This window comes from Pleuronectes platessa, chromosome 6 (genome assembly GCF_947347685.1).
Source record: "Pleuronectes platessa chromosome 6, fPlePla1.1, whole genome shotgun sequence".
Taxonomy (NCBI): Eukaryota; Metazoa; Chordata; class Actinopteri; order Pleuronectiformes; family Pleuronectidae; genus Pleuronectes; species Pleuronectes platessa.
This window is the reverse complement of record NC_070631.1, coordinates 8,907,740-8,931,302: the sequence shown is the minus strand read 5'-3', so window position 1 is coordinate 8,931,302 and position 23,563 is coordinate 8,907,740. Positions and strand designations below refer to the sequence as shown.

The 23,563-nt window shown below is 40.9% G+C and overlaps 5 protein-coding genes across 7 annotated transcripts; 4 read left to right on the top strand and 1 right to left on the bottom strand.

Moving 5' to 3' along the window:
* The first annotated feature begins 1,106 nt into the window (after positions 1 to 1,106).
* Positions 1,107 to 6,705, top strand: abhd6b (abhydrolase domain containing 6, acylglycerol lipase b). The gene is made up of 9 exons (XM_053425171.1): positions 1,107 to 1,319; positions 1,599 to 1,725; positions 2,086 to 2,242; positions 2,792 to 2,905; positions 3,014 to 3,146; positions 4,649 to 4,806; positions 4,964 to 5,018; positions 5,114 to 5,214; positions 6,332 to 6,705. The coding sequence occupies exons 2-9, from the start codon at positions 1,601 to 1,603 to the stop codon at positions 6,509 to 6,511; spliced, it is 1,023 nt and encodes a 340-aa protein (XP_053281146.1). The 5' UTR covers positions 1,107 to 1,319; positions 1,599 to 1,600; the 3' UTR covers positions 6,512 to 6,705.
* A 125-nt stretch (positions 6,706 to 6,830) lies between these two features.
* Positions 6,831 to 10,467, top strand: kctd6b (potassium channel tetramerization domain containing 6b). 3 transcript variants are annotated; one of them, XM_053424672.1, is made up of 3 exons: positions 6,831 to 6,944; positions 8,253 to 8,354; positions 9,024 to 10,467. In XM_053424672.1, exons 2-3 carry the CDS (start codon positions 8,328 to 8,330, stop codon positions 9,708 to 9,710), a joined length of 714 nt encoding a protein of 237 aa, XP_053280647.1. In that variant the 5' UTR covers positions 6,831 to 6,944; positions 8,253 to 8,327; the 3' UTR covers positions 9,711 to 10,467. The 3 variants fall into 3 exon arrangements, with proteins under 3 accessions (XP_053280647.1, XP_053280646.1, XP_053280645.1); XM_053424671.1 differs by having other exon boundaries at positions 6,843 to 6,929; XM_053424670.1 differs by lacking the exon at positions 6,831 to 6,944 and adding an exon at positions 6,953 to 7,065.
* An 850-nt stretch (positions 10,468 to 11,317) lies between these two features.
* Positions 11,318 to 14,467, top strand: LOC128442120 (small integral membrane protein 4). The gene is made up of 2 exons (XM_053424368.1): positions 11,318 to 11,623; positions 13,842 to 14,467. The coding sequence occupies exons 1-2, from the start codon at positions 11,470 to 11,472 to the stop codon at positions 13,931 to 13,933; spliced, it is 246 nt and encodes an 81-aa protein (XP_053280343.1). The 5' UTR covers positions 11,318 to 11,469; the 3' UTR covers positions 13,934 to 14,467.
* On the bottom strand, positions 13,972 to 16,203 carry ognb (osteoglycin, paralog b). The gene is made up of 6 exons (XM_053424367.1): positions 15,934 to 16,203; positions 15,771 to 15,846; positions 15,331 to 15,495; positions 15,039 to 15,241; positions 14,840 to 14,932; positions 13,972 to 14,741 (listed from the first exon to the last, which is right to left on the bottom strand). Exons 1-6 carry the CDS (start codon positions 16,030 to 16,032, stop codon positions 14,574 to 14,576), a joined length of 804 nt encoding a protein of 267 aa, XP_053280342.1. The 5' UTR covers positions 16,033 to 16,203; the 3' UTR covers positions 13,972 to 14,573.
* Positions 16,204 to 18,020: 1,817 nt separating this feature from the next.
* Positions 18,021 to 22,351, top strand: LOC128442118 (14-3-3 protein beta/alpha-1). The gene is made up of 6 exons (XM_053424366.1): positions 18,021 to 18,189; positions 19,299 to 19,600; positions 19,725 to 19,848; positions 20,031 to 20,194; positions 20,346 to 20,441; positions 20,534 to 22,351. Exons 2-6 carry the CDS (start codon positions 19,307 to 19,309, stop codon positions 20,588 to 20,590), a joined length of 735 nt encoding a protein of 244 aa, XP_053280341.1. The 5' UTR covers positions 18,021 to 18,189; positions 19,299 to 19,306; the 3' UTR covers positions 20,591 to 22,351.
* Positions 22,352 to 23,563: the final 1,212 nt, after the last annotated feature.

Here is a 23,563-nt window from a genome sequence, read left to right as displayed (position 1 = left end):
GTCTCCACTTGCAAAAAACACTGGTTTGTACATTACCAGTCATTTTGATATTTCATAACACAACAACATCCAAAGGATCAGCTGAGATAATATCACCTCTGGAGGGCAGTGTGTTCATGTGAGGCTCCACAGTTGCCTCAGCAAGGTTTCTTCCCCTCAGTCAAGGAAACCTCCTCAAGGTGTCAATTGGCAACACCTGCTTCAAACCTCCATCATCAACTGAGGAAGCTGGGATGAAATCCCACTGCCTGCACATGTCATGGCAACCAGGGGTCTCTGCCAGAAGCCCTCTGATCCTCACTACTGACTGCAACAAGCCTGGGACACTCACTCACAGCCTGCCTCCATCATGACACCCAGTGGTAAGTTTTGACCTCAAGCTTGACTTGGAGAACAGATGTGGAGGAGAGAGTGAGACAGGGATCTTAAAGTCAGAGGGTGATACATGGCGGTGAGAAAGAGTTCAGTGAGACTCAAAGTTAAACCGTGCTCTTTCATCTACTTATACAGAGCTGTATTTATAGATCAGGCCGATTCTTTAATTTAAGGGTGTAAGATTTGAAAAACCGGCAGATCTTTTGAGATTCTTTCAGTGGTACGTCAACATTACAGCATTATCGTCATTATAGTCACACACTAGTAATATTCTTGTCTGAAATACAGTTTTCCCTAAATATGAGCTCTTCTTTACACATCATACATATACAGAACTATTCAGAAACCAACACTGCCTTTGTCACAAAGAGTTGGAAGCAACATTTACCAAGATCAAAAACTCCAAGTTCATAAAGACAAACTGATGTAAAAACTTTTGAGATTGTGCTGCTATAGACTAGGACTGCAACTCATTATCACCTAATCTCATGGTTATTTATCCAAATAGATGATTCATTATTAGGTCTAATAATATATTTGCACAAGATATTCTCCTCTCTTGTTTTTATAAGTTCAAAGAATTTATTTTCTATACTGCATCGATTTATCAAATGTAAAGATGATTCCTGACAGGTTTGACCGCATAGCGCCCGGTCAGAAGCAGAGCCTGGGCTGTACGTTCACTTTAAAAGATTGATCGAGTTCTCTAGTGGCCCAGTTTCCCCTGATGATGAGTAAAAATCAATGGGTTTATCCAGAGCAAACATAATGTGTCGGGGCTAACTGCACTCCCAAGGGTGAGTTTTATTTAAAAATTTCTGAAAGATAAATGGACTAATAACACTATCTGTACTTCAGGGATACCTGCAATCATATGTATCTGCCGGCTGTTAATCTAATCCGAATCCCAGTTGAACCACAGAGGAGGAGGACAAGATAATCAGGTAAGTAAATTTGTACGGCATGTTGTGGATAAAATAAATAAGTTTTAGTTATATTAAAATGTGCACAAATATGCATCTGTTATTATTTGTAAAATGATTTAATGTACTGTGTGTACTCATTATTAAAAAATGTCTCCTTTCTGTCAATAATCTGTGAGTTATTCTTTTAATTCTCAACCAAACATTGTCTGGATGTTGGCTGCTGACTTTTCTCCTCCCCTGACATTTCCTCTTCATGCTGTGTGTTGCATGTGCTCATGCTCTTTCTACTTGAGGCAGCCATGGCAGCTGATCTAGATGTGGCAAACCTGTTCGTCATTGGTGGGGCAACACTGGCGATTCCCATTCTGGCCTTCATCGCCTCCTTCCTTCTCTGGCCCTCGGCTCTCATCAAAGTCTATTACTGGTAATGTAAATGATTGTGTTGTCCCGTCCCGTCTTGTGTTGCAAGAAACGATCATTCTCTTGAGAATGGGTTACATTTGTATACCGGGAAATGATTTCATTGCATGAGGACTGACTAGTAAAAATGTGAGCCTGTCATTTGAAAAGGTTATTGTGACCTTTGTGAGCGTATGGTGTGAGAATCTAAATGTCAGGTCAGTTTTATTATTAAGAGCAGAGAAATCATGAATTCGCCTCACCATGAAACGTATAACTGCAACCAAAAAAATTACATCCGAACCCGTCATCATTTGGCCCAGATTTGAATTGCAGTGAAGTTGTGCCTCTGCGTGTCGGCTCAGATGTCTCTGCTCCTCCGCAGGTACTGGAGGAGGACGCTTGGCCTGCAGGTTCGCTACGCAGACTGTGGGGGGTATCGCTTCTGTTTCTCATGCAGAGGGAAGCCTGGGATGAGACCTTCCATTTTGATGCTGCATGGCTTCTCTGCTCACAAAGACACGTGGCTCACTCTGGTCAAGGTCAGGGAAATACTCAGCATTTGCAGCTATGGATTCATGATGCTACTACTCGCCTGATTTACCCTGTGCATCATTATTATAGTTCTGCCATTTTGAGGAGGTGGAAACTATGTGAAAGATGCACCTAGGAATAAACCCTGATCGTTACTGAAATGTGATGCTCCCCTCGGCTCTTCAGAGTCTTAGCTCATTATTTAGCTGTCTGGTCCATTTATATTCACTCTCACTGCTATAGAGCTGTTTTTGACCAGAGCAGGCAGACAGACACAGTCAGAGACTATAATGCACTAGAACATTTAGCAGCTAAGGAGTTGGCGGGGACCAAAAACCGAGCTAATAGGAAGTGAATATTTCACTCAACATTCACCACGTGGCCATGAACAGGATCCCAACCATATAAACTTAAAACCTGATGATATGCTATTGCTCTCCAGGTGGATAAAAGGATAAGTTCATTACAGGTTTAAATTTCAGGAATACATATTCAGTTGCTAATGATATTTAAATTATTATAGAGTATTTACCACATGGTTTCTTCTACTGCTCTAGTATCTTCCAAAACATCTGCACATTGTGTGTGTGGACATGCCTGGCCATGAGGGAACATCACGCACCAACTCAGAGGATTACTCGATCCAGGGCCAGGTCAGAAGGATCCATCAGGTACATTTATAAAACGTATACCTACTGAGTCAAATACTGTGTATATGTATTCATCCGGTCACTAAATCATTTCACTGTAAATGTGTTTCTGTCCCTCATTCTTCTCAGTTCGTGGAAACTATTCGCTTGAGCAGAAAACCTTTCCATCTGGTGGGGACGTCCATGGGGGGAAACGTAGCTGGGGTTTACGCAGCTTGCTACCCCTCAGAAATCTGTAGCATGACTCTCATTTGCCCAGACGGTCAGTCACAGTTTGTGTGTGATGTTATGTGTAGAAAGTGTATGCAAGTGTGTAAGGACTGCATGTTCACTGTATGACAAGCCCCAAGGTTTTGTTTGTGTGTTTGTGTGTTGTGTGTGTGTGTGTGTGTGTGTGTGTGTGTGTGTGTGTGTGTGTGTGTGTGTGTGTGTGTGTGTGTGTGTGTGTGTGTGTGTGTGTGTGTGTGTGTGTGTGTGTGTGTGTGTGTGTGTGTGTGTGTGTGTGTGTGTGTGTGTGTGTGTGTGTGATGTTTAATGGTTTATCTCGGATTGGGCTTGGAGTCCCAAAATGTATATTTATAAAAAGTTAATTAAAAGCTGGAGGCATTGAAGGTGAATCAAGGTCTAAACTCAAGATAGATCCCAACTTTGAGTTTGTAGCACGTGTCAAGAAACGATAATTTGAAATGTCGGACCTTATCTTTCCCATCGTTCAACTAGATAACAACTTTCACCAGACCCTTCCTGTCTGCGGAGTGTCCAATTGCAAAGTTCATGTCAGATGTGTTGTGTGTCCCTTTTTGTAAGCTAGATCTGCTTAAGAGTTTAAATAGCATTAACATAATGCTTTGTAGTAGACAGACAGATGGACGGATGCTTGGATGGAGAGAAAATAGAGAGAGAGAGAGAGAGTACAATTTAATCCCAAAGAGAATTTTTATTATTAACATTATTCGTAAAAAAGTGAAGTAGGTCACAGATGTTATCACGTTTGTGTAAAGACACAGTCAGACACTATGAGAAAGATCATTTGAGTCTGAAATATAACAGATGTCACATGTGATATAATATATAAATGTCCAGGTGAGCCGTCTGCACTGGTATGAGGAAATACCATGTTGTCAGAGAACACCCCCCCCCCCCCCCCCCCCCGGTGATACAAAGAGAAGTCAATGTAGGCTACAGTATAATGGCAGCTGAAGGAGCATCTCTTTGTTTAATGCAAAACAACAACAATACCACAAAAACATTAATCATCTGAAATACGAATCATTACATAGGAGGATTCATTAGCAGTTTTAGCTAGCTGTACCTAATAAACTGCTAACTGAGTGTATAATGTGTTTTAAAGGGTTTTGATCATTTCATTAAATTTGATCATTTTAAATTCCTTTAAGATTGTGTTTATTCCCCAGGTATTTCCTCTCAGGGTTGTTGGCCTATTTGGGGTTTTTGGCCCATAGAATTGTTAAGTGCTGAGGTCATTTCAAACTCCAAAATAGTGTCGAAAGAGGGATTAGTCATGTCGTCGTGAATGGAGTTTTTATTTTATATTATTGTACCTTTATCATATTGCTGGCTCATCTAAAGACAGGCCTTGTAAGTTAGCTTTGAGTATACGTCCATAGTTTTATTGCATTGCAGCATTAACTCACTCCATATACTTGTACACATACTTCACATTTATCTAACTTTTCTTTCGGAGCTTTCATCTTTGTTTCATGTTTCTTTATCTGTGTGTAAACTGTTCTTGTTTTCCTGCAGGTATCAGACATCCGTGTGAGACCAAGTTTGACAATCACCTGCAGGACCTGGAGCACAGCAATTACACATTAAATATCCCGCTGATCCCCACTACACCCGAAGAGATGGAGGACATGTTCAGACTCTGCTCCCATGTTCGCTTTAAAATCCCTCAGCAGGTCAGGTCCAGACTTGTAGCTGGCAGAAGCACATTCATCATATTTGATAATCAAACCGTGTTTAGGATCAGCAAAAAGCTGTCGGAGTAATATTCACCCTAACTTTTTAAATGTGATTGCATCTTGTGGTTGTTTTAAATTTGTTTTTATTGTTTAGATTCTTCAAGGGTTGGTAGATGTTCGGCAGCCTCACAACACATTTTACCAGGATGGTTAGTTCACTTTGCAATTAGACATTTTAAGATGTCCAATGTTTAAGCATCCATGTGACTTCCCGGTCATTTTTTTTCTTCTTTTTTGTCATCAGTATTTATGGAGATTGTTGGTGAGGAGTCGAGATACGCCTTACACGATCACCTACATCTGATCGCTGCACCTTTACAAGTGATATGGGGCAAAAAAGACCAGGTAATTATGTCAAGTGGTGCAGGAGATGCATGTGGGCTGTGTACATTTGTAGCCTCAGTGTTGGTTTGACCTTTTAATACATCTGTACCTGTAGATATACTGAATCAGCACGGTCAGACATTTATCAGTGGTTCAGGTTCCACCTCATCACTGAAGACGTTTCAGGGACATTTTTTAGAAAGTCTGCAAAATCTGAAATCTATTTATTTCAGCCTCTTTTCTCAAGTTTTTACTCTGAAGAACATCACAGCTTTGAGGTCTCCATTACTTCCAGGCCACGAGACAGAAGTCATCTCACCCTGGCCCATATTCTGAGAGAGGCTTACAGCACTTCATGTCAAAACACAGCCTAATAAGATTATACTGATCTTTCACCCTATCTTTTGAACCACTGAGCTACATTTGTGTCAAACCACTGTTACACATGCCTGCTGCAACATAGAAGGAGCATAACTCAATTTGAAAACACAATCCAAACGCAACTGAAACAAAGGTTTGGCCCAGCTACATTCTCAAACTGACTTGACGTAATGTTTGTCATATGTTACTGTCCAATGTACTGCTTGATAGTCATTTCAAGATAAATCCTCACTTAGATTTGTGGATGATGATGATTTCTATAACAAAAACAAATGAGGCAAATTAAGTTTTTTTTCTTCCTGGGTACTGATACCTACTTTTTTCCTTCCTACTACACACCCTTGACGCTGTTCCACTGATAGAGTGACTCAGCTAAGCTTATACACATACAGAGTTGATTACCTACATGCTTTAGTTTCTGAACTAATCTCAAGAATCACATGGATGTGTATCAACTTGTAAACTGAGGGCGGTGGCTCAATTTTCTCTATCTGCTCAGTTAATGTCACACGAGAGAAGTCTCATGCTTTCAGTGCACAAATATGATAGTTATTAGGGCCGGGCGATAAAACATAGAACAATGTCAAAAAATATGTATAGAGTTTAAACCACAGCTTTTTTCTAAGGAGCAGAAATCAGTCTTTCAACTTAATATAATGTTATATTGACAGTGAGAATAACTGATGAATGGTGTAATATTTGTATCCTGATATAATGTTGGGCCATATCGTCCAGTCCTAACCCTGCATCTCTCCAGGTGGTGGATGTCTCTGGGGCTGCGGTCATCGCCGACGTGCTGCCTGGGTGCAGGGTGGACCTGCTGGAGAACTGTGGCCACTCGGTGGTGATGGAGAGGCCGTGTAGGACCGCCAAGCTCCTCCTGGAGTTCATCATCCTGCAGCAGGGGGCCAAGGCGGGCACGAAGAAATCCACCTGAACTAAAGACTTTAAATCATTCACCTCCTGCCGCACCGTGTGCTCCTCATACGTGACGTGCATGCACACACATGCCTGGACACTTTGATAACAAACACACTAAAGCAGTTAACCAGCTCCACAGTTTCTCAGATGCTGAAATAAATCGCTTTTTGTGTGTTATGAAAACCTGACAATGACAATAAAGAGCTCATGCATGTTGCAGTGTGTGAATGGATGTGTTCATGCGGGGGGGGGGGGGGGGGGATGTGTGGCTGCAGCAGGACCTCCTCCTCCTCTTTCTCCTCTTCATCCCCCTCCTCCTGGTGTGCGCACTCTTGCTGCAGCCCGGAGTCGAGCACATCTGCCCGGTGCGACCACCGGTGAACATCCCTTCCCTGAACCGCAGCGTTACACGCACCGAGGGTCGCTGCTGCCGGGTAAGGAGAAGTCAGGTGAGGCTCGGTCTTAGTTTAACGCCTGCTTCTCTTCCAGTTAGTCTAATGAACAACCCGGCGTTAACCTGGAGAAGCAGCAGCAGCTAATGTTAGCCACTCTAGCATGCTAGCTAGCAGAGTAAGTAGCCATCGAGCTAGCAGGCGTAAGATAAGCATTTGGAGTGTGGTGCTAACGTTGTGTGAAAAGCTGCTAACCTCAGTGCACACAGGCGGAACACATGCATCAAATGCATTGGGTTGCTTTTGTTTTAACAGCTCGTTTGTTCGCTAAATAGATACAAATACACCAACCCCGGATACTGATCACCGTTAGCTGTCACACACAAATTAGCTGCCTTCATTGGACAGGTCAGTCACACCGGATACTTGTGAGTTCGCTTTCACTTCCTCAGAAGAGTTTATGATTTCAGTCTCGATCAGTAAACTCGGTCACGTTCAAAAGTCAAAGTTTTCATTTTCACCCAAGGAATCTAAAGTTGACCGGAACAGGGATAATGGATCATTTGAGTCAGTTGCATCATTCTGTTCTACACGTACACCTTTCCTACAAAATAAAACCAACCGGTCTGTATATATTGTCCTATTATAAATGCACACCTGTCATAAGGTCCACGTACCTTGTGTCTATACATGCATCATGTACATAAGGATCCATACTTGAACCAGCAACTTTGGACTCTGCTCAATAGGGATCGGCTGCCCTCGTATAAGTAACCTCTAGGTTATCGACCAATATTTGTGTGAGCGTCTTTGCACCACTGCACTATCGTCCTCAGGTCATAATAAGTAGTTGCTACTTAAATGCTGTCATGCATGGTCGAACTCTATTGCCCATATTGGTCATGCTTATCTTGCTATTTTGTTTGTATGTCAAATTCCTGTATAGAAACTAGTGTGTGTACTCATGGTAAATAAAGAACAAACAACAATTATAGTTCCACACACACACACGTTTCTACAGCTATCTTAGTCAGAACACTCATGGTATGATCGATTCCCTAGCCCCTAACCCTAACCATCCAAACGGAATGCCTAACCCCAGCCCTTAACCTAACCCTAAAACCAAGTCTTAAACCCCAAACAGTCTCTTAAAGGGGGGTCACAAAGTGAGGGCCGACCAAAATGCCCTCAATCCGTTGGTTGTAAACATAAACTGGTCCTCACAAAGATAGCTGTACAAACACACACACAGAGAGCTGCTGCATGCTCTTATCGGCACTGCAGAACATGAGATGTGACCGTGTCCCTCACTAACTGAATAACTTTGTTACAGCTCATGTTAATGTGATTTTGTTTTTCCCACAGGAAAAATTGAAGTTACCCAAACCATATCCGTTCCCTCTCTATTTTGGCTCTGACCAAGTGGGTATTGTTCTACAAATGGATAATGGAGACTGGGGCCATAGGGTAAGAGATGGATAGAAGGGAAGTCTGTCTAGGTCAGGAGCCATTTCAGATGTTTCTGATGAAGAAGTTCAATCTGGTTTAATGCTAAACTAGCCCTAACTAATGCAGTCCAATACAATGATGCAGCAGTAAATGCTCAGATTTAGTTTGAATTGGCTTTGACTTAATTTTTTTTAATTTATTTTGGGGAAAAAATACATGGCTGATCCAGAACTACTAAAGTACAACCCACTCAAACAGAAATTCCAGGATGGGGCGTTTATTAAGAATGACGGCAGAAATAAAGGGACAATATAGGATATCCTCATCATCCTCAATGGGCTTATCCTTCATCACCCACATCAATACATTTATAAAAGTATTGCATATCATATATTTGACATTCTTTGAAACTGCGTAAAATTGTCCTGACGCTGCCGCTCACTCCCTGAAAAGAGGCTCTCTCTCGAATCATTATTGTTGGTGTCTGGAACCATTTCCTCACAAAATGTGGAAAAGCTCATCACACATTAAATGTACATTTTGGACTGAAGGGTAATACTTGACACCTATGATATTAACAGCGACTTTAACATTTAGTAATAACAATTATTCAAATTGTGTGCAAATGTCGATCCAGTTAAACAAAAACATGATCCTCAACTTGTCCTCTGCTCTTTTTTGTCCCAGATGACTTCTCCTGTTACTCTGAATGTGGGAGGCTGCCTCTACACCACCAGTCTATCCACCCTGCAGCGCTATCCAGACTCCATGCTGGGCGCCATGTTCAGGGGAGATTTCCCCACCACTCGCGATTCCAAAGGGAACTATTTCATTGATCGGGATGGAACACTATTCCGATACATCCTGAACTTCCTGCGGACGTCCGAGCTCACCCTCCCGGTGGATTTCGCAGAGACAGACCTCTTGAGGAAGGAGGCGGACTTCTACCAGATCGAACCCTTGATTCAGTGCCTTAGCGATCCCAAGCCGCTGTACCCTCCCGACATCTTCGAGCAGGTTGTAGAGCTCTCCAGCACTCGGAAACTGTCAAAATACTCGAACCCTGTGGCTGTTATCATCACGCAGTTAACGATTACAACGAAGGTTCATGCCTTGCTCGAAGGCATTGTCAACAACTTCACCAAGTGGAACAAACACATGATGGACACCCGAGACTGTCAGGTGTCGTTCACTTTCGGACCATGTGACTATCATCAAGAGGTGTCATTACGGGTTCTCCTCATGGACTACATTATGAAACAAGGCTTCACCATCAGGAACACGCGTGTGCATCACATGAGCGAGCGTGCAAACGAGAACACAGTGGAGCATCACTGGACTTTCTGTAGACCAGCTCAAAAAGTTGAAGACTGAGTTAAAGCACATAAAGCACTTGTCTTTTTTTATACTGCATAAATCATAGACAAAACAAGTTTCAGTATAACTAATACTAATTTAAAACTATTTAGTTCTACAGTGCACACACTTCAAACTCCAGACATTGAGAACAAGAAACAGCCAATCTGTGAAATAATGTGTTACCGAGACATGTATGAAATTCCTTGCAACATACATTTCTTGAGGTTACGAAAAAAATGTATAAAGCAATGCCATCATAATTGTATTAATTTAGATACTATGCATTATACCCCAATCATGCCAAAAAAAATTGGCTACTTTTGTTTTATTTTCTAGGGGTAATTTTTTGTTTTAAAGTGACTACAAAACCTGCGTCTGTTTATTAAAGTGTAATAAAGTAATTGTCATCATGTAGCCATGAATGTAAATTTATACCGCGATCTTGGAGCAGATTAAGTCCAAAAGAAAAGATGTTAAATCTGTCAGTCATAAGTTAAGTCCTGTCACGTGTTTACTTTTTTAACTTGATAATAATAAAGTATAATTATCTTTAGCCCAGTGTCTTTCTGGACAGTTGACAATAGATCTTAGTCCCTTAGCTCTTTATTCTCTGGAGTACGGTACTGTTTCTGAAGACCCCAGCAGTTGTTGCATGTGTGTCTTGTATTTGTTGTGTGTGCTTTGCAGTACAATGTCTGTTGTTACACTTTAGAGTTCAAGTCAACACTGATATGTTTGGCCATCTTTTGAAAATAAAACCATTTGTATATTTGTCAGTTATTACATTTTTGTCTTGTGGTTGAACATTTCACTGTGTTTCTGTAGAATTTTGCTCAAGAGCTTTGGTCTTATATAACCTGTGGCTCCCGTTGGGCGATGCTTGAGTCAAAGGTGGCAGTGAATGTCTTAAAAAACATGCTGGACTAAAGAAAATCTTTGTAATTGGGGGTTGAATATTTAACTGGGTGAGAATAATCTCTTTGTGGAAGCACTTATTATAACTCTGACTTTGTGTGTGTGTGTTTTGTATGCCAGTGCATCCCTAGGGCAATATTTGATTTCCACCCAGTGACCTACTTTATAGATTATTTATTGAATTGAAGAAGCGAAGGCAGTAGAAGAGAGGTGAGTTTTCCATTCATTCATTATTGTGTTAATTAGATTGAAATACATGGAATACTGCAGAAAAATTTGGGAAAAGTATAACTCTTTACTATTAATATGCCGCATTTACCAGAGACATCCACCACCTGGAGAGATGCAGGGTTAGGACTGGACGATATGGCCCAACATTATATGCTGATACAAATATAATACCATTCATCACTAATTCTCAATGTCAATATAACATATTTATTTTAAGTTGAAGGACTGATTTCTGCTGCTCAGAAAAAGTTGTGGTTTTAAACTCTATACATATTTTTGGACATTGTTCTATGTTTTTTTGCCCGGCCCTATACACCCATATATTACACATATCCCATGACAGTAGTTTACACGATGCGGCGTGAACGCAGCATTGCGAGTGGTGCGTTCGTTTAACCTTCGAATTCGGCGCTGCCATCACTTCTGCTCATAGGTTCTGCTCCACACTCCAGTTCACTCCGCTCATCCGCTTTACGCCGGATGCCTCGGCGAGCGCTCCCCGTCACGTCCGTCTCTCATAACACACGTGAAGGACAAACAGAGGGTCCACGCTGTCCTGTCACTAACTCACATGTTTGATCAACGAGTCTGATCTGTTTACCCACATGTAGCATGTCCCTTGGCCAGGATGCTTCGTAAGAGTCAAACACTCAAGTACTTCCTCAGCCTGGTTCCGGGTAAACGTCGCCTCGGGACGTACAGGTTCCTCCCCGTCTTCTTCTGCATCGGAGGAGTCATGGAGTGGATCATGATCAACGTGCGGATCGGAAGAGAAACGTTCTGTGAGTGAAACATGAGGCGAACTTTTCAGTGGTGAAGTCCCTTTATCCAGGTATCCGGCTAGCGTGTTGTTAGCATGTTAGCCTCTGTGTTTACCTGTGTCTGTGCAATACAAACACATGAGTACACCAGAACGTGTCAAGTTGTCACCTGATCAGCATCTTACACGTCTTGCCCCGCCATGTTGGGTCAAATGTTACATGTCTGACAACCTGATCATCTTCACTTCACATGTTTAAGCTAATGTCGCCATGTTCTACAGTGAAGATGTAACCATGGACTGATTGACCTCCGTGGCTGCCTTGGGGCTAACACCTGTCCTTGGGCCCCTAACGCCCCCCTCCCCAGTTCATGTTAAATTATTAGAATAGATTCATATAAACCATTAAATTAATTGGTAACCCCTACTCTCCATTTGATAAATGACTCACACAGAGTTGCTCAGTCTTCTGTCTGAGTAAACCCAACATCTGTGTCTCTTTGAGCGTCACAACAAGGAACTTTAATATGTTCTTGTGTTCATACAATTTGGTGACGTTTCATTCAACGAGCAATTGAGCGATTTAGTAAAGAAAATAAATGTTGGAGGTAGCCTGACAGTTCACCTCTGACTGAATACTGCTCCCAATGGTCTCTAACAGCAAACTGCCTGTGTATTCATTGTTATTATAACTACACACTTGTAAAAATTTTTTAGTTATTTTATACCAAACGTGACAAATTGGAGGAGTTTTATTAAATCAATATTACAACAACACAAGACCAGATTCTGACAGGTTAGTTGGAAGTCCAGCCTTGTGTGTAGATCTATGTTGTATATTTAGGTTATTTTAATATATTTACTAGCCTGCACTAGATTTGTTGTTTTATGACTGTGAAACAGGTTAATAACATTTCCTTGTTGTAAATCTTTGTGGTATTAGAAAGTCTTAAGGAGTATTGAAGTCAACCAGGTCAATGTGCAGAAAATCTGCTATGTCGAACAGGTCAGTGAGAATTAAACAATATATCAGTATCAAAATGCTCAAATATATGTAACTCAAATGGAGTATTTAAGAGCAGCTATTGAGTAAATGGACCTGTATGTCCTCTTTATCACTTTGTTGACATATGTCTGCAGTTTACCAGAGTGACTCAAAAGACTGAAAAGGAAAAAGAAGCCTTGTTTTTCTCTTCTCTCACTGACCGAACCCATATTGCATTTTTCCAGATGTGCTCAAACCTGCCATTTCTGCAGAACTGAGAGCGCTCACAGTTCTCCTCTGTTATAAAACGAGAAGAAAAACAAGCCTGCACATTTTCTCCTGTTTTAGGTCATGTAGGGATACAGAGAGATGTTTTCCTCTGCAGAAAGCAGACATGTGACAGTAGGAGAAAGCACAAATGGAACAGAAAAAAAAACACTTTAAATGGAATTTGGTACTGACGTTTGTTACATTGCAGTTTGAATTGTCATATGTTGAACAAATTTAACTGATGATGGCTCAGGGCTGTTGGAATACGCCTTGACAGAGATAAAAGCAACCTGGAACTAGAGGATCTAATCGAAATACAGTCATTATTACAGTCATAGTGTTTTAATTACGTTTTTTTATCTATTGTGAGAAGCCAGAACAGCTGCGGTGGGAAAAATTGTTCTGTTTTGGCTTATTCAGGGCACCTGAACAAAACTAAAAGAACAGAACCACTTTTCATTTTATTATTAACATCTGTTTTTTTGAGTAATGGGATAAATAGTTGGATCCTTTACTTGAGTACAAATACTGTTTTGAATTTTCAGACCTTTCTTAACTCTTTGCTTTTTGATGGGATATTGGATAGCTTGAGCAAATGTTATAAAACAGATGGAAAAATCACTAAAAAAAACTGAAATTAAAAACTAGCAATTTTAATCTTAAAAGTAAATAGTAACTGAAACTGTCAGAGGAGAACGTACAATTATCAGAGAGAGTATTTGTCTCTGAAATTTAGTGGAGGTTTAAAGTAACATAAAATGGAAATTCTAAGGTACCAGCATGCCAAAACTGTAAATTGTACTTGAGTAAATGTGCTTAGTTGCTATTCAACACGTTTATTAGTTTGATATGTCAACCTGCTGCTATTATGATTAAGGCCCGGATGTCACACATCAGCCATTAAGTGTAGTCCAATGTAGCTTTTTTAGATCTATAATACAGACATCTTCAACTCGGCCTCTTAAATGTATTTTTCTCTTGCCAGACGATGTCTACCGAAGAAAACAATCCGAGCGGGGGTACCAGCAGAAGGTAACAGATGGACTGATTGTTGTCGATGAGCCTGGAACCAAGTGAACATCAGTCGGATTTGAAGTGGACTAAACGTGTCGTAAAGGAAATAAACTTGGACTCTGGTTTATTACAACAACCGTATCACAGTTAGAAGCTGTCAGAAAGACGCTGATGATCTCTTCCAACATGCAGCTTTTATTGTTTATATCTTTGGTTTAAGAAACAGCAACACACAAAAGCTGAAAAAAACAACAACATAATCACAACAAACGTCTCATTTATTCATAACAACCACAACCAGATCTCAGTATTGGTTTGTCAGTGAATCTGTAAAAATGTTGCTTAACACCTGCCAAGACAGCAAAGTCTCAGCCCAATTGTAACAGAATGAAAAGCTAATAATGTGTGTATTGCCATCTTGGAATGATTTTGCACGAATGTGTCTTACACTGGCAGAAAACACTGATAAGAAACAGATACAAACTCTGTCTTCCCGTCTGTTCAATACTTTTGTCATTTCTGTCGTATTCTACAAAAAAGTTGCATCATCTTGAGCTGTATTGTAAATTTGAGTAAATAAAATGTAACTTAAGAACAGTAATTTGTTCATGGTATTCTTACTAAGCGTCTGTCTGCATCACCTTATATAGATCAACCTCCCTCACCCCCTCTTAAGTTTAAAACAAATCATGCTTTGGTCATTTCAGTTCCATCCGACAGGGAGGTGCTGCAGACAGATGAAGCTGTTGGGGTGCTTCGACAGCTTCAGCGGGTTCCCGTCCAGTCTCACCTGGTCCAAGTTGCGGCGGATGTAGTGACTGGTGTTACCTTTGCAGAATGTTTCATCTGTTATTGTTGAGATCTTGTTGTTCTGCAGGAGATCAACCCAAGGACACAAAGTTATGGCTCCACTGACTCCCCAAAGAATTAGGATTTGCTGTTATTTCACTGAATTGCAGATGGACTTACGTGCAGGTGCGCGACATGAAGAGACTCTGGAAGTTGGGGCACTGCCGTCAGTTCATTGTTTCCAAGGTAAAGATATGTCAATCTGGTGAGTTTCTGCAACAACAAACAGATCCAGTGTTTTAGATCAGGCCATTTGAACAATTATCCAAAACGCAAAATGTCTTACTTTAGCATGAGATGATTTAAATCGCTCACTCACTTTAAAAGCTGTTGCCTTTACACCCTGGGTTTTAAGCTTGTTGAAGTTGGCATTAAATGACACTAGCTTGTTGGGAAGTATTGGAAGTTTGGTGAGTTTATTGTCTGTGAGAGTGAGCTCCTCAAGATTGAGAAGTTTGGAAAAAGCTCCATCTTCTATGTCAGCGATGAGATTCCCAGTTAGATCAATTACTTTTAATGTGGCTGAAACAGACAAAACAAAGGACAGAGAGCTTGCAAGATGATATTCACACTGGGAAAATCTGTAGAATATTTTAAGCAATTTTATTCACCCATGTCTGCAAAGTCTCGATTGCGAAGTTTTGTGATTTTGTTGAAGCGTGCGTAGAGATAGGTTGTTTCCTTGGGCAGTGCTGGGACAGATGACATTTCAGGAGACACATCCTCACAGTAAACAGATCCAGTCAGGCAAACGCACAGTAGACACGTTGGCAACTCTGAAAAGATCACATTTCTTATTTCAAATCACATTGTCTTTATTTTTCACGATTTCTTTCTATTTGTTCTTTGAACAAGTTGACTAATTGGTCCCAGCCATGTGACTGGGCAGCTGAAAACGCTCCACATTCACTTTAGCAGAGGACACTTGATCGGCCCCATTATTACATAATAGCTACATCCACACAAATGTGGGAGAATGTCTCAGTTAGTGTTGCATAAGCTTCTTTGAAACTGTTGTTGAAAACTATTAATCAGTTGAAATAAAACTTACCATCAGCTTTTGGACCTGCTTGGTCAGTGTCTGAGTCCTGAGGTAAGGCATAGTCAGGATACTTCATAATGTCTCGCTGCAAAAGAAGAATTCTTCCTCATACCCGCTTCTCTCAACTCACGACACTTATGCATTTCCATATGCAAGAATTTTTGTTTTTTACCTCAGGTTTTCTCGCTTCCATGTATTCCTGTTGTGCTGCAGCGGACAGTATCCATGGGATCATAACAGATGTGAAAATTAAAGTCCTTAATTGCATCATGGTGTCCTGGAGGGAGAAGAGAGCGCTGTCTGCTAGACTGAGTTCTGAGGTACATGTGAGCAGGAAAAGTTTCCATCCAGCTTTTATTCAGCTGCCAGTGAGAAAAGGAAACAGACTTTAACTCAATACATGCTGCGTTTGTCTCCCTCTCAGTGTTTGTAATGACACTTAAGACTATAATGCTTTAATTTTTTTTTCTTTCGCAGCAAACACAGTAAATCGCATGGAGCACAAAGCTATTATTAAAATTTTTGTAGAGGGAAATCATCAAGTAAACTTAAAGAAAGCTGTTTTCAAATTTTACAGTCAGTGACAAAAGAATGTTTTACTGGAAAACAGAGGGCGCAGGTTCAAGTTACTGGTATAAAATGAATTGCCAAAGCAAGCACTGAACTGCAGAGAAACTATTTAGAATTTGTCTGTTTTTCAACTTAAAACTTCATGTCACATAACAACTTATTAGGTCAATACGCTCTGTCCTTTCAGGAGATCGCTCACCTTCCCATGAAGAAACACACATATAAAGGCTGCTGGAGTTTTTTTATTTAGCTTGTATATTAATTATTATTCCACTGTGTCATTTCTAACTATACTGTATATGAAGAATATTTTTAATTTCTGAAATAAGATGGTTATTTTAAACTTCAAGCAGCTGGACAGATGTTCTCTTAAACAAAAAAATCATCTAACACAGTTTTGTTAGTTAAACTACCAAATGTGCAAAGTTACTTTTTCCTATTGCAGGCATGAGTTAACATTATATGGGAGGTGTCCACACGTCTCACCTGGCTTTAAAGCAGACCATTAAAGCTACACTGCATGCAGGGAAAGGCCGGTTAAGGCCACTCACTGAGATCATCGCAGACTTTTGCATAAAAATAAACCAATCAGATGGCCAATCTCGCATCCCCTTTACAACCAGATGACAGATTGTTATCACAATGGTGGATTTGCCAGCTAAAGAGAGAACTTTCCTGCAGAGGAAATGGATCTGCTCGTGTGCAAAGTGAAAGCACGCAAGTGTGTGTAATAAGCAGTTAGCCTCATGTTGCTGTCTTGATAACACAACCTTAAAATAACAGTAAAATACAGCGCTGTTGACTTCAGGCCCGTTTTCTTTGTTCAAAAGTGCAATCGCTTTCCACCTCCTCAAGATAGAGATGCACTAGTAATACTTCTGACCACATCTCATGTTAAGATGGGCCTACGGGCATTTGCTTGACAAGTAAGCATCAACTGCATTGTGTTTTGTCCTGCGTGTGAGATCCAGCTGTGTGTGTTTATAATCAAAAATATTGATGCTCAATTGTACAAGTATGACAGCACTCCAGTGAAGTTATTTTTTCCCCAACTTATTGTTAATATACAGAGGGCAACTGGTAAAAGAATGCAGCAGTGTCCCTGTGCAAGCTCCAGAGGTGCTGTTCACGTTGACCTTTAACTGTGATGTGCAGGATGGAAAGCCAATCCAGGTTTAAACTTAAACATGGATACAGCATTGTGCATTAATACAGTATAATTAATAAGCTGTAATAAGAAAATAAATAAAACTGCGATTAAATAGCTATGTATTAATACAAATGAACCCTTGTAAGTCTCCCAATATGTTTAAAACACGTGCAAATGTTCCCAGTGTGAAAGCGGAAATACTAGAAGATGTTTAACCCACAGCTGTCTTTTCAAAACATCTGGATGATGAATGAACACATCCCTTCATTTGTGTTATTTCGCTTTAGGAGAATCAACAGACCTCAATCTGTTTAAATCTATATATCTATGATTTTAGCATCTGACTGTGATATAACCCATCGGAGTTGGATACATCAAGTGAGGATCTTCATTCATACTCTGTTGCTGAGCAGCCGAGGGGAGACATTAAAAAAAAAGGGGGCTATTATAAACGTGCTGGTGTGTCCCTGTTAAATCAGACTGGGTGTGTAGATGCACGGTGTTTGTGTGGAGCTGTGATCGTCGTGTAGTTTCAGATGCGAGCTGAGGGCAGATGTGCGGTGAGAGAAGAGGAAACAGAAGTGCCAGTGTAACGGAAGTGGTACTGCCCTGAACGAGACGCTGACCTAACGGAGGACGGAGGCTGAATCGTCCACAGAGAGGAGAATAAAAGCAGGAGCTTAAAAAAAAGAAAAAGTCGTCAATATTGTGAGTATAACGACCCCGCGGGCACGAATAGCGATTCTTCACCCGTGGCTCCGCGGCTGAGGAGCCATTTCATCGCGTCCGGTTGAATCCCGAACGCGAAGCCATCGCGCTAACAGAGCGGTGCTAGCTTGATTTGTGAAAGCCTGGCCGTGCTAGCCCGCTGGTTCGCGGTAGCATTCGCTGCTAGATTAGAGCTGGGATTCCGTGACACTTTGTTCCGACAGGCTCGAGAGCCTGGGTGGGCCGTGGCGCAGCTCCCGAAAATGAATTAAACACCACATTAATGCACCTCGGCGCCATATTCCCCCCTCGTGTGGTTATTAACAGCAAGCTGCGCTCGTTGCCTGCGTCCCAACCGTGCTTCTGTCCGGTGGAAAGGCCGCGGTAGCTGGTGCTGGCCTAGCTAACCACCGTTACCGTTAGATAGCGGCAACCACACAGAAGACGACGGTGGCTCGAGTCACTGCTAGCCGCTACGTTATCACGAACACGACAGATTAGCTCCGGTAACAATGTCCAGCCCTGTTAAGACGGTGAGATATAATGGGAATAAAACCAGCGATGCATCACATCGGTTGTAGTTAATGAAACCGACGCTAGCATCGCTGAGCTAAATGTCACCCCAGCATCAGGGGAGGGCATTACATTCTGACCCGGGAAAGGCTAGGTCTGGTGCAGCAAGTGTCGCCTGAGACGGCGCTGGAAGAGCCCGCACTCAATAATACAGGATAACAGGTGGAACCAGTGATCGGTGAACTGGATTCTTCCACATGACGATCAAATATTTCGATAAATAATGATATTCAGGAGACAGGATTTGAGAGCCATGACTAGCTAGATGCTAACCTTAGCTTGTGATGTCTATGGTTGACCCACTTGCCAATGGGCCCCATTCGCAGTACCTCACTTTCCATTGAATCCTAGGGTTTCTTCCATTTAAAGATGTGATTTAAAGCCGAAATCAAATCAGTTTATAACACACTTCAGAGTATTTGTAAAGGTGTAATTAATGTATAATTTAAAGGACATTGTGATACATGCATCCTTGTCTGTTGATTATATGCATGCATACATACATGACTTCTAATGCTGTGTTTTCTTTTATCCAGTCTAGAAGATGGATAAGAGTGACCTGGTGCAGAAGGCCAAGCTTGCTGAGCAGGCTGAGCGCTATGATGACATGGCCGCAGCCATGAAGTCGGTGACGGAGCAAGGTGGGGATCTGTCAAACGAGGATCGCAACCTTCTCTCGGTTGCCTACAAGAATGTGGTAGGAGCACGCCGCTCATCCTGGCGCGTCATCTCCAGCATCGAGCAGAAGACTGAGGGCAATGACAAAAAACAGCAGATGGCACGCGAATACCGGGAGAAGATTGAAGCTGAGCTGCAAGAAATCTGCCACGATGTGCTCGTAAGGGTTTCTGATTTCTTCGGTGTTCGAAAACAGTCTAATTCTTATATTTGTGATGACAGTACACCTGTGATCTTAAGCCTGAATATCACTAAACTAGAAAACATGTCTATGTTGTTTTCAGGGCCTGCTTGACAACTTCCTTATTGCCAACGCCCAATCTGCTGAAAGCAAGGTGTTCTACCTGAAAATGAAAGGCGACTATTACAGATACCTGTCTGAGGTTGCATCCGGCGATGCTAAGAAGGGTAAGTGAAGACAGAATCTATTTGATGTTTGTGTTAACAATTATGTGTGCCGTCTTCTTCTTTCAGTTTTTTCTTTGCATCTTTTTTGTATTTTGAAACCAGAGAAAACAATAAGATACCAATATAGAATGTATTGGAAATTATGACATTGATTTTTTTTGTTGATGTTTTTCTGCCCACAGATACAGTGGACAATTCCCAACAGGCCTACCAGCAAGCTTTTGACATTAGCAAGGGGGAGATGCAGCCAACACACCCTATTAGGCTTGGTCTGGCCCTTAACTTCTCAGTCTTCTACTATGAAATCCTCAACAACCCGGACAAGGCCTGCAGCTTGGCTAAGACGGTATGAAGCAGTAAAGCATCGCAAATTGCAAAAGAATTCCATTACTTGGCCACAATGGAAGCTTATTTTGAGCGTGTATTGTCGAACAGGGTTAAAAGAATGTTTCCAGACGATACAAGTTTAATTAATAAGTGGAATCTCTATATTTCAGGCATTTGATGAAGCCATCGCTGAACTTGACACTTTGAACGAGGATTCCTACAAAGACAGTACCCTGATCATGCAACTACTAAGGGACAACCTGACCGTGAGTTTTAAACCTCATGCTTTTTTTAAACCTCTCTATCCTGATGTGTTTATTCAAAGCAAATCGTAACATTGTCCTCTCTCCTTTTCTAGCTGTGGACATCAGAAAACCAGGCAGATGAGGGAGAGACTGGAGATGGGGAAAACTAATGGAATTGCACTGTTAATCCACCTACACTCTTATCTTAAACACAGACAGCTTATATACATCCCCCCTCCACTCCATCAGCCCCTCCCACTTCTGTATGACAAGCAGCCTGAATTGCTCCTGACCAACTAGTTTACCCCTCTCAGTTCACTGTGAGGTGACAGGGTAATTTTCAGTTGTTAGCAGATTCAGTCACTTTGTGGAAACATGTCGTATTGATTAGTGAGTCCATGTTGCTGTTGTTTTTGTCGGCTTTGTGTGTAAGTCTGTATGTTGTGAATGAGCGAGTGTGAAAGGATGCGAACGACTGTGCGTATGATCTAGGGGGGAGGGGGGTGTTGTGAATTCTAATCGTCCTTCCAAATTCCTTTGTCCCAACTAGTTTGTTGTGCATTTCTCATCCCTTTTTTTTTTTGTGTGTTACTTTTCTTATTGGTGATTCCTTATGATATTTACAGGTTTTATTGTATGGTAATTGAACTGGCAGTTGATTTCCACCAAACACTGTGATGGTAGGCGTTTCCATTTGCTTCTCAACCCCCTAAAAGACGGTTTTGTGTTTGAATTTCCAGACACAGCTACAATCCTGTATTCAATAACTGCAATTCTGCTGTGGGCTCATACAGAAAGGAGACAGGCTGTATTGTGACACTGACATCTTGGTGTAATGCTTCTTGATCTTGTTCAAAAATGTCACAGTTTCAAAGTTCCAAGGGCCCTTAAATTGTCATTGTTAGATCCGTTCAGACATAAGACATTCCACATAATTAGGCTTTTAAAAAGGCAGTGATCCTTTTTATGTTTTTTTATTTTATTTTTATTAACTAAGTACGGATTGTCATTGTAGTTTCACTGTTCAGGTGCTGCTTGATCTCAGTACAATGAAAGATGTTTGTGCGTAAACGTGGTTCCATGTATTTTGCAGGATTGACTATCATCTGTATGTAAAACCTAAAGTAACCTTTTTATTGATGTTAATTGAAAATGTCTTGCCACACTGTATCAACCCTGCTTGCAAAATATTCCTCTTAAAGCGTTTGCTTTATCCCCCAAAAAATTGTTGTGCCTGGCTTTCTCTTGCAGCCTCTATTTTTATTAGGTATCAGCATCTGCTTGATGTTTTTAAGAAATCACAAAAGAGAATGAGCTAGACTAGCTTTTAAACTGGTTGACGTCAACCTCATTTTTTTTTTTAAAACCAGGTGCATCACTCTGCTGTTAAAGGTAGTCAGTGTGAACAATCACCTCAGAAATCAGGTTTCACATTTTGATGGTGCGATTTGGAAAGAAGCTCAGTGTCACAATACCATTTTATCACCACTACATTCCACATATTGTAGTTGAAGACACCATTCCACCTTATAGCTGACAGTCTCTTTACTCTGGCAATGCTCCAATTAATTGAAATAATCTTCTGTTGGGGAAAAAAAAAGTCAATTTATTATTATGCTTGACGAAAATGCAGTTAGTGAATGTGGAACGAAGCCTGTCTGTATATCAGGTATCTACTTGCTTTGTTTTTACTGACAAGTCTTATGGCTAAAAATTTGCTTCTGTAACAGTCTATTACCCAGTGCACACACGTGGTTGTGAACATTTTTAGATTAGCTGAAAAGCAATGATGACATGGAGATAAACAATGGTTGGTGTAATTCTAGCTTTGTGTTTATGTATCTTTAAAACCATTCTAGTTTCACTATACATGTAAGAAATAGGAAAAGTGTCAAAGACCATTCAGTGAAATAAAGTTTCGTTTAAGATAACGGGGGAAATTACGTCTGCATTTTTATTCACGAGGAACATTTGATTTAAAGAGACGACAAGATAATTAAACCCGCAAAGAAAGCCACATGAATAACGTGGTAGTTCTGGCCCTGCAAGGACTAGTTTTCATCGCGGATTGACTCGCGAGAGAATCTCTGCCCGGTCACAGTTGAATTGAAACGAGGATGCGCGGAGGAGCGCGGCCGCAGGTGTTCCACGGTCATAATTGACAAACGTCCGGCACCTGTTGGAGGTGAAGCTGCGGCTCTGAGACTCGAACTGCTCCAAAGACATTTCTCTCCATTACTTTAAAAGACGTAAGTAACGTTTCTCCACATTCACGCTCAGACTCTGAAGATCCACTGGGTCTGGAATTCCCCCGCTTCACGTGATTCTCCACGAGCTCTTGACCCGAGATGGGATTTAAACCAACTTCAGCTAGCGCTCGTTAGCTGTTGCGGGAAACGAGCAAATTAGCCCGTTTCGAGTTTTGAGCTAGCTCGCACTAGCCAGATGCGAATTATTATTAACTGTTAAAGCTATGAGACCAGTTAACATCATTTGAGATGGACTTTATTGATGGGGAAATTCACTTGTTTCAGCAGTAGATTGTCAAAATGTGATTGACCAGATGACTCAAAATATTAGAATAAAACAGGCCATATAAATCAAATAAGGAAGTACTTCAGTGAAATGCAATATCACAGGATGATTTGTATACAGTATTTGTACATTGTATCTAAAGACATAAATGTATCTGCATATAGACCGACATCAGTACATTGCCAGTTATGGTATAATATGAGTATATTATACAATATATGGTTTAATTTCACAGTAGTGTACTATATGGCAAAAAGTTTCACTACTTTGAGATTGTGTTGAGTCTCTTTATTATTGGATTCGAGATACGAGTGTCAACAAAGTGTGTATATTTAAGTTATCACTAAAGTAAGTTTCACAGATTTGAAAGAAGGAAACAGGGATGTATAAAACTCTTTCACAACAGTAAGTGGACCAGAAACTGGACAATTTATTTTGGCATTTAATTAACCTATTATTAGGTTTTTTTATTACATGAAGATCCTCCTTAACAAAACATACACACAGTGCAGTTTATTTGGTTAACCTTGCTTAAACTAATTTTGTAATACCAAGATTAATATTTTTTAGAGAGGGGCTGATGTAATTCAATGGACATTTTGGTGAAT

Bases quoted from the DNA above. Each gene is read 5' to 3' on its own strand.
- LOC128442118 (XM_053424366.1), top strand. From the start codon at position 19,307: ATGGATAAGAGTGACCTGGTGCAGAAGGCCAAGCTTGCTGAGCAGGCT. The intron at 19,849-20,030 runs GTAAGTGAAGAC...TTCTGCCCACAG, and splicing joins ATCCGGCGATGCTAAGAAGG to ATACAGTGGACAATTCCCAA. The intron at 20,195-20,345 runs GTATGAAGCAGT...TCTATATTTCAG, and splicing joins CCTGCAGCTTGGCTAAGACG to GCATTTGATGAAGCCATCGC.
- abhd6b (XM_053425171.1), top strand. From the start codon at position 1,601: ATGGCAGCTGATCTAGATGTGGCAAACCTGTTCGTCATTGGTGGGGCA. The intron at 4,807-4,963 runs GTCAGGTCCAGA...TTTATTGTTTAG, and splicing joins GCTTTAAAATCCCTCAGCAG to ATTCTTCAAGGGTTGGTAGA. The intron at 5,019-5,113 runs GTTAGTTCACTT...TTTTGTCATCAG, and splicing joins CAACACATTTTACCAGGATG to TATTTATGGAGATTGTTGGT.
- LOC128442120 (XM_053424368.1), top strand. From the start codon at position 11,470: ATGCTTCGTAAGAGTCAAACACTCAAGTACTTCCTCAGCCTGGTTCCG. The intron at 11,624-13,841 runs GTGAGTGAAACA...TTCTCTTGCCAG, and splicing joins GATCGGAAGAGAAACGTTCT to ACGATGTCTACCGAAGAAAA.
- ognb (XM_053424367.1), bottom strand. From the start codon at position 16,032: ATGATGCAATTAAGGACTTTAATTTTCACATCTGTTATGATCCCATGG. The intron at 15,847-15,933 runs GTAAAAAACAAA...CTTCTTTTGCAG, and splicing joins TGGAAGCGAGAAAACCTGAG to CGAGACATTATGAAGTATCC. The intron at 15,496-15,770 runs GTAAGTTTTATT...TGATCTTTTCAG, and splicing joins AGCAGGTCCAAAAGCTGATG to AGTTGCCAACGTGTCTACTG.
- kctd6b (XM_053424670.1), top strand. The intron at 8,355-9,023 runs GTAAGAGATGGA...TTTTTGTCCCAG, and splicing joins ATGGAGACTGGGGCCATAGG to ATGACTTCTCCTGTTACTCT.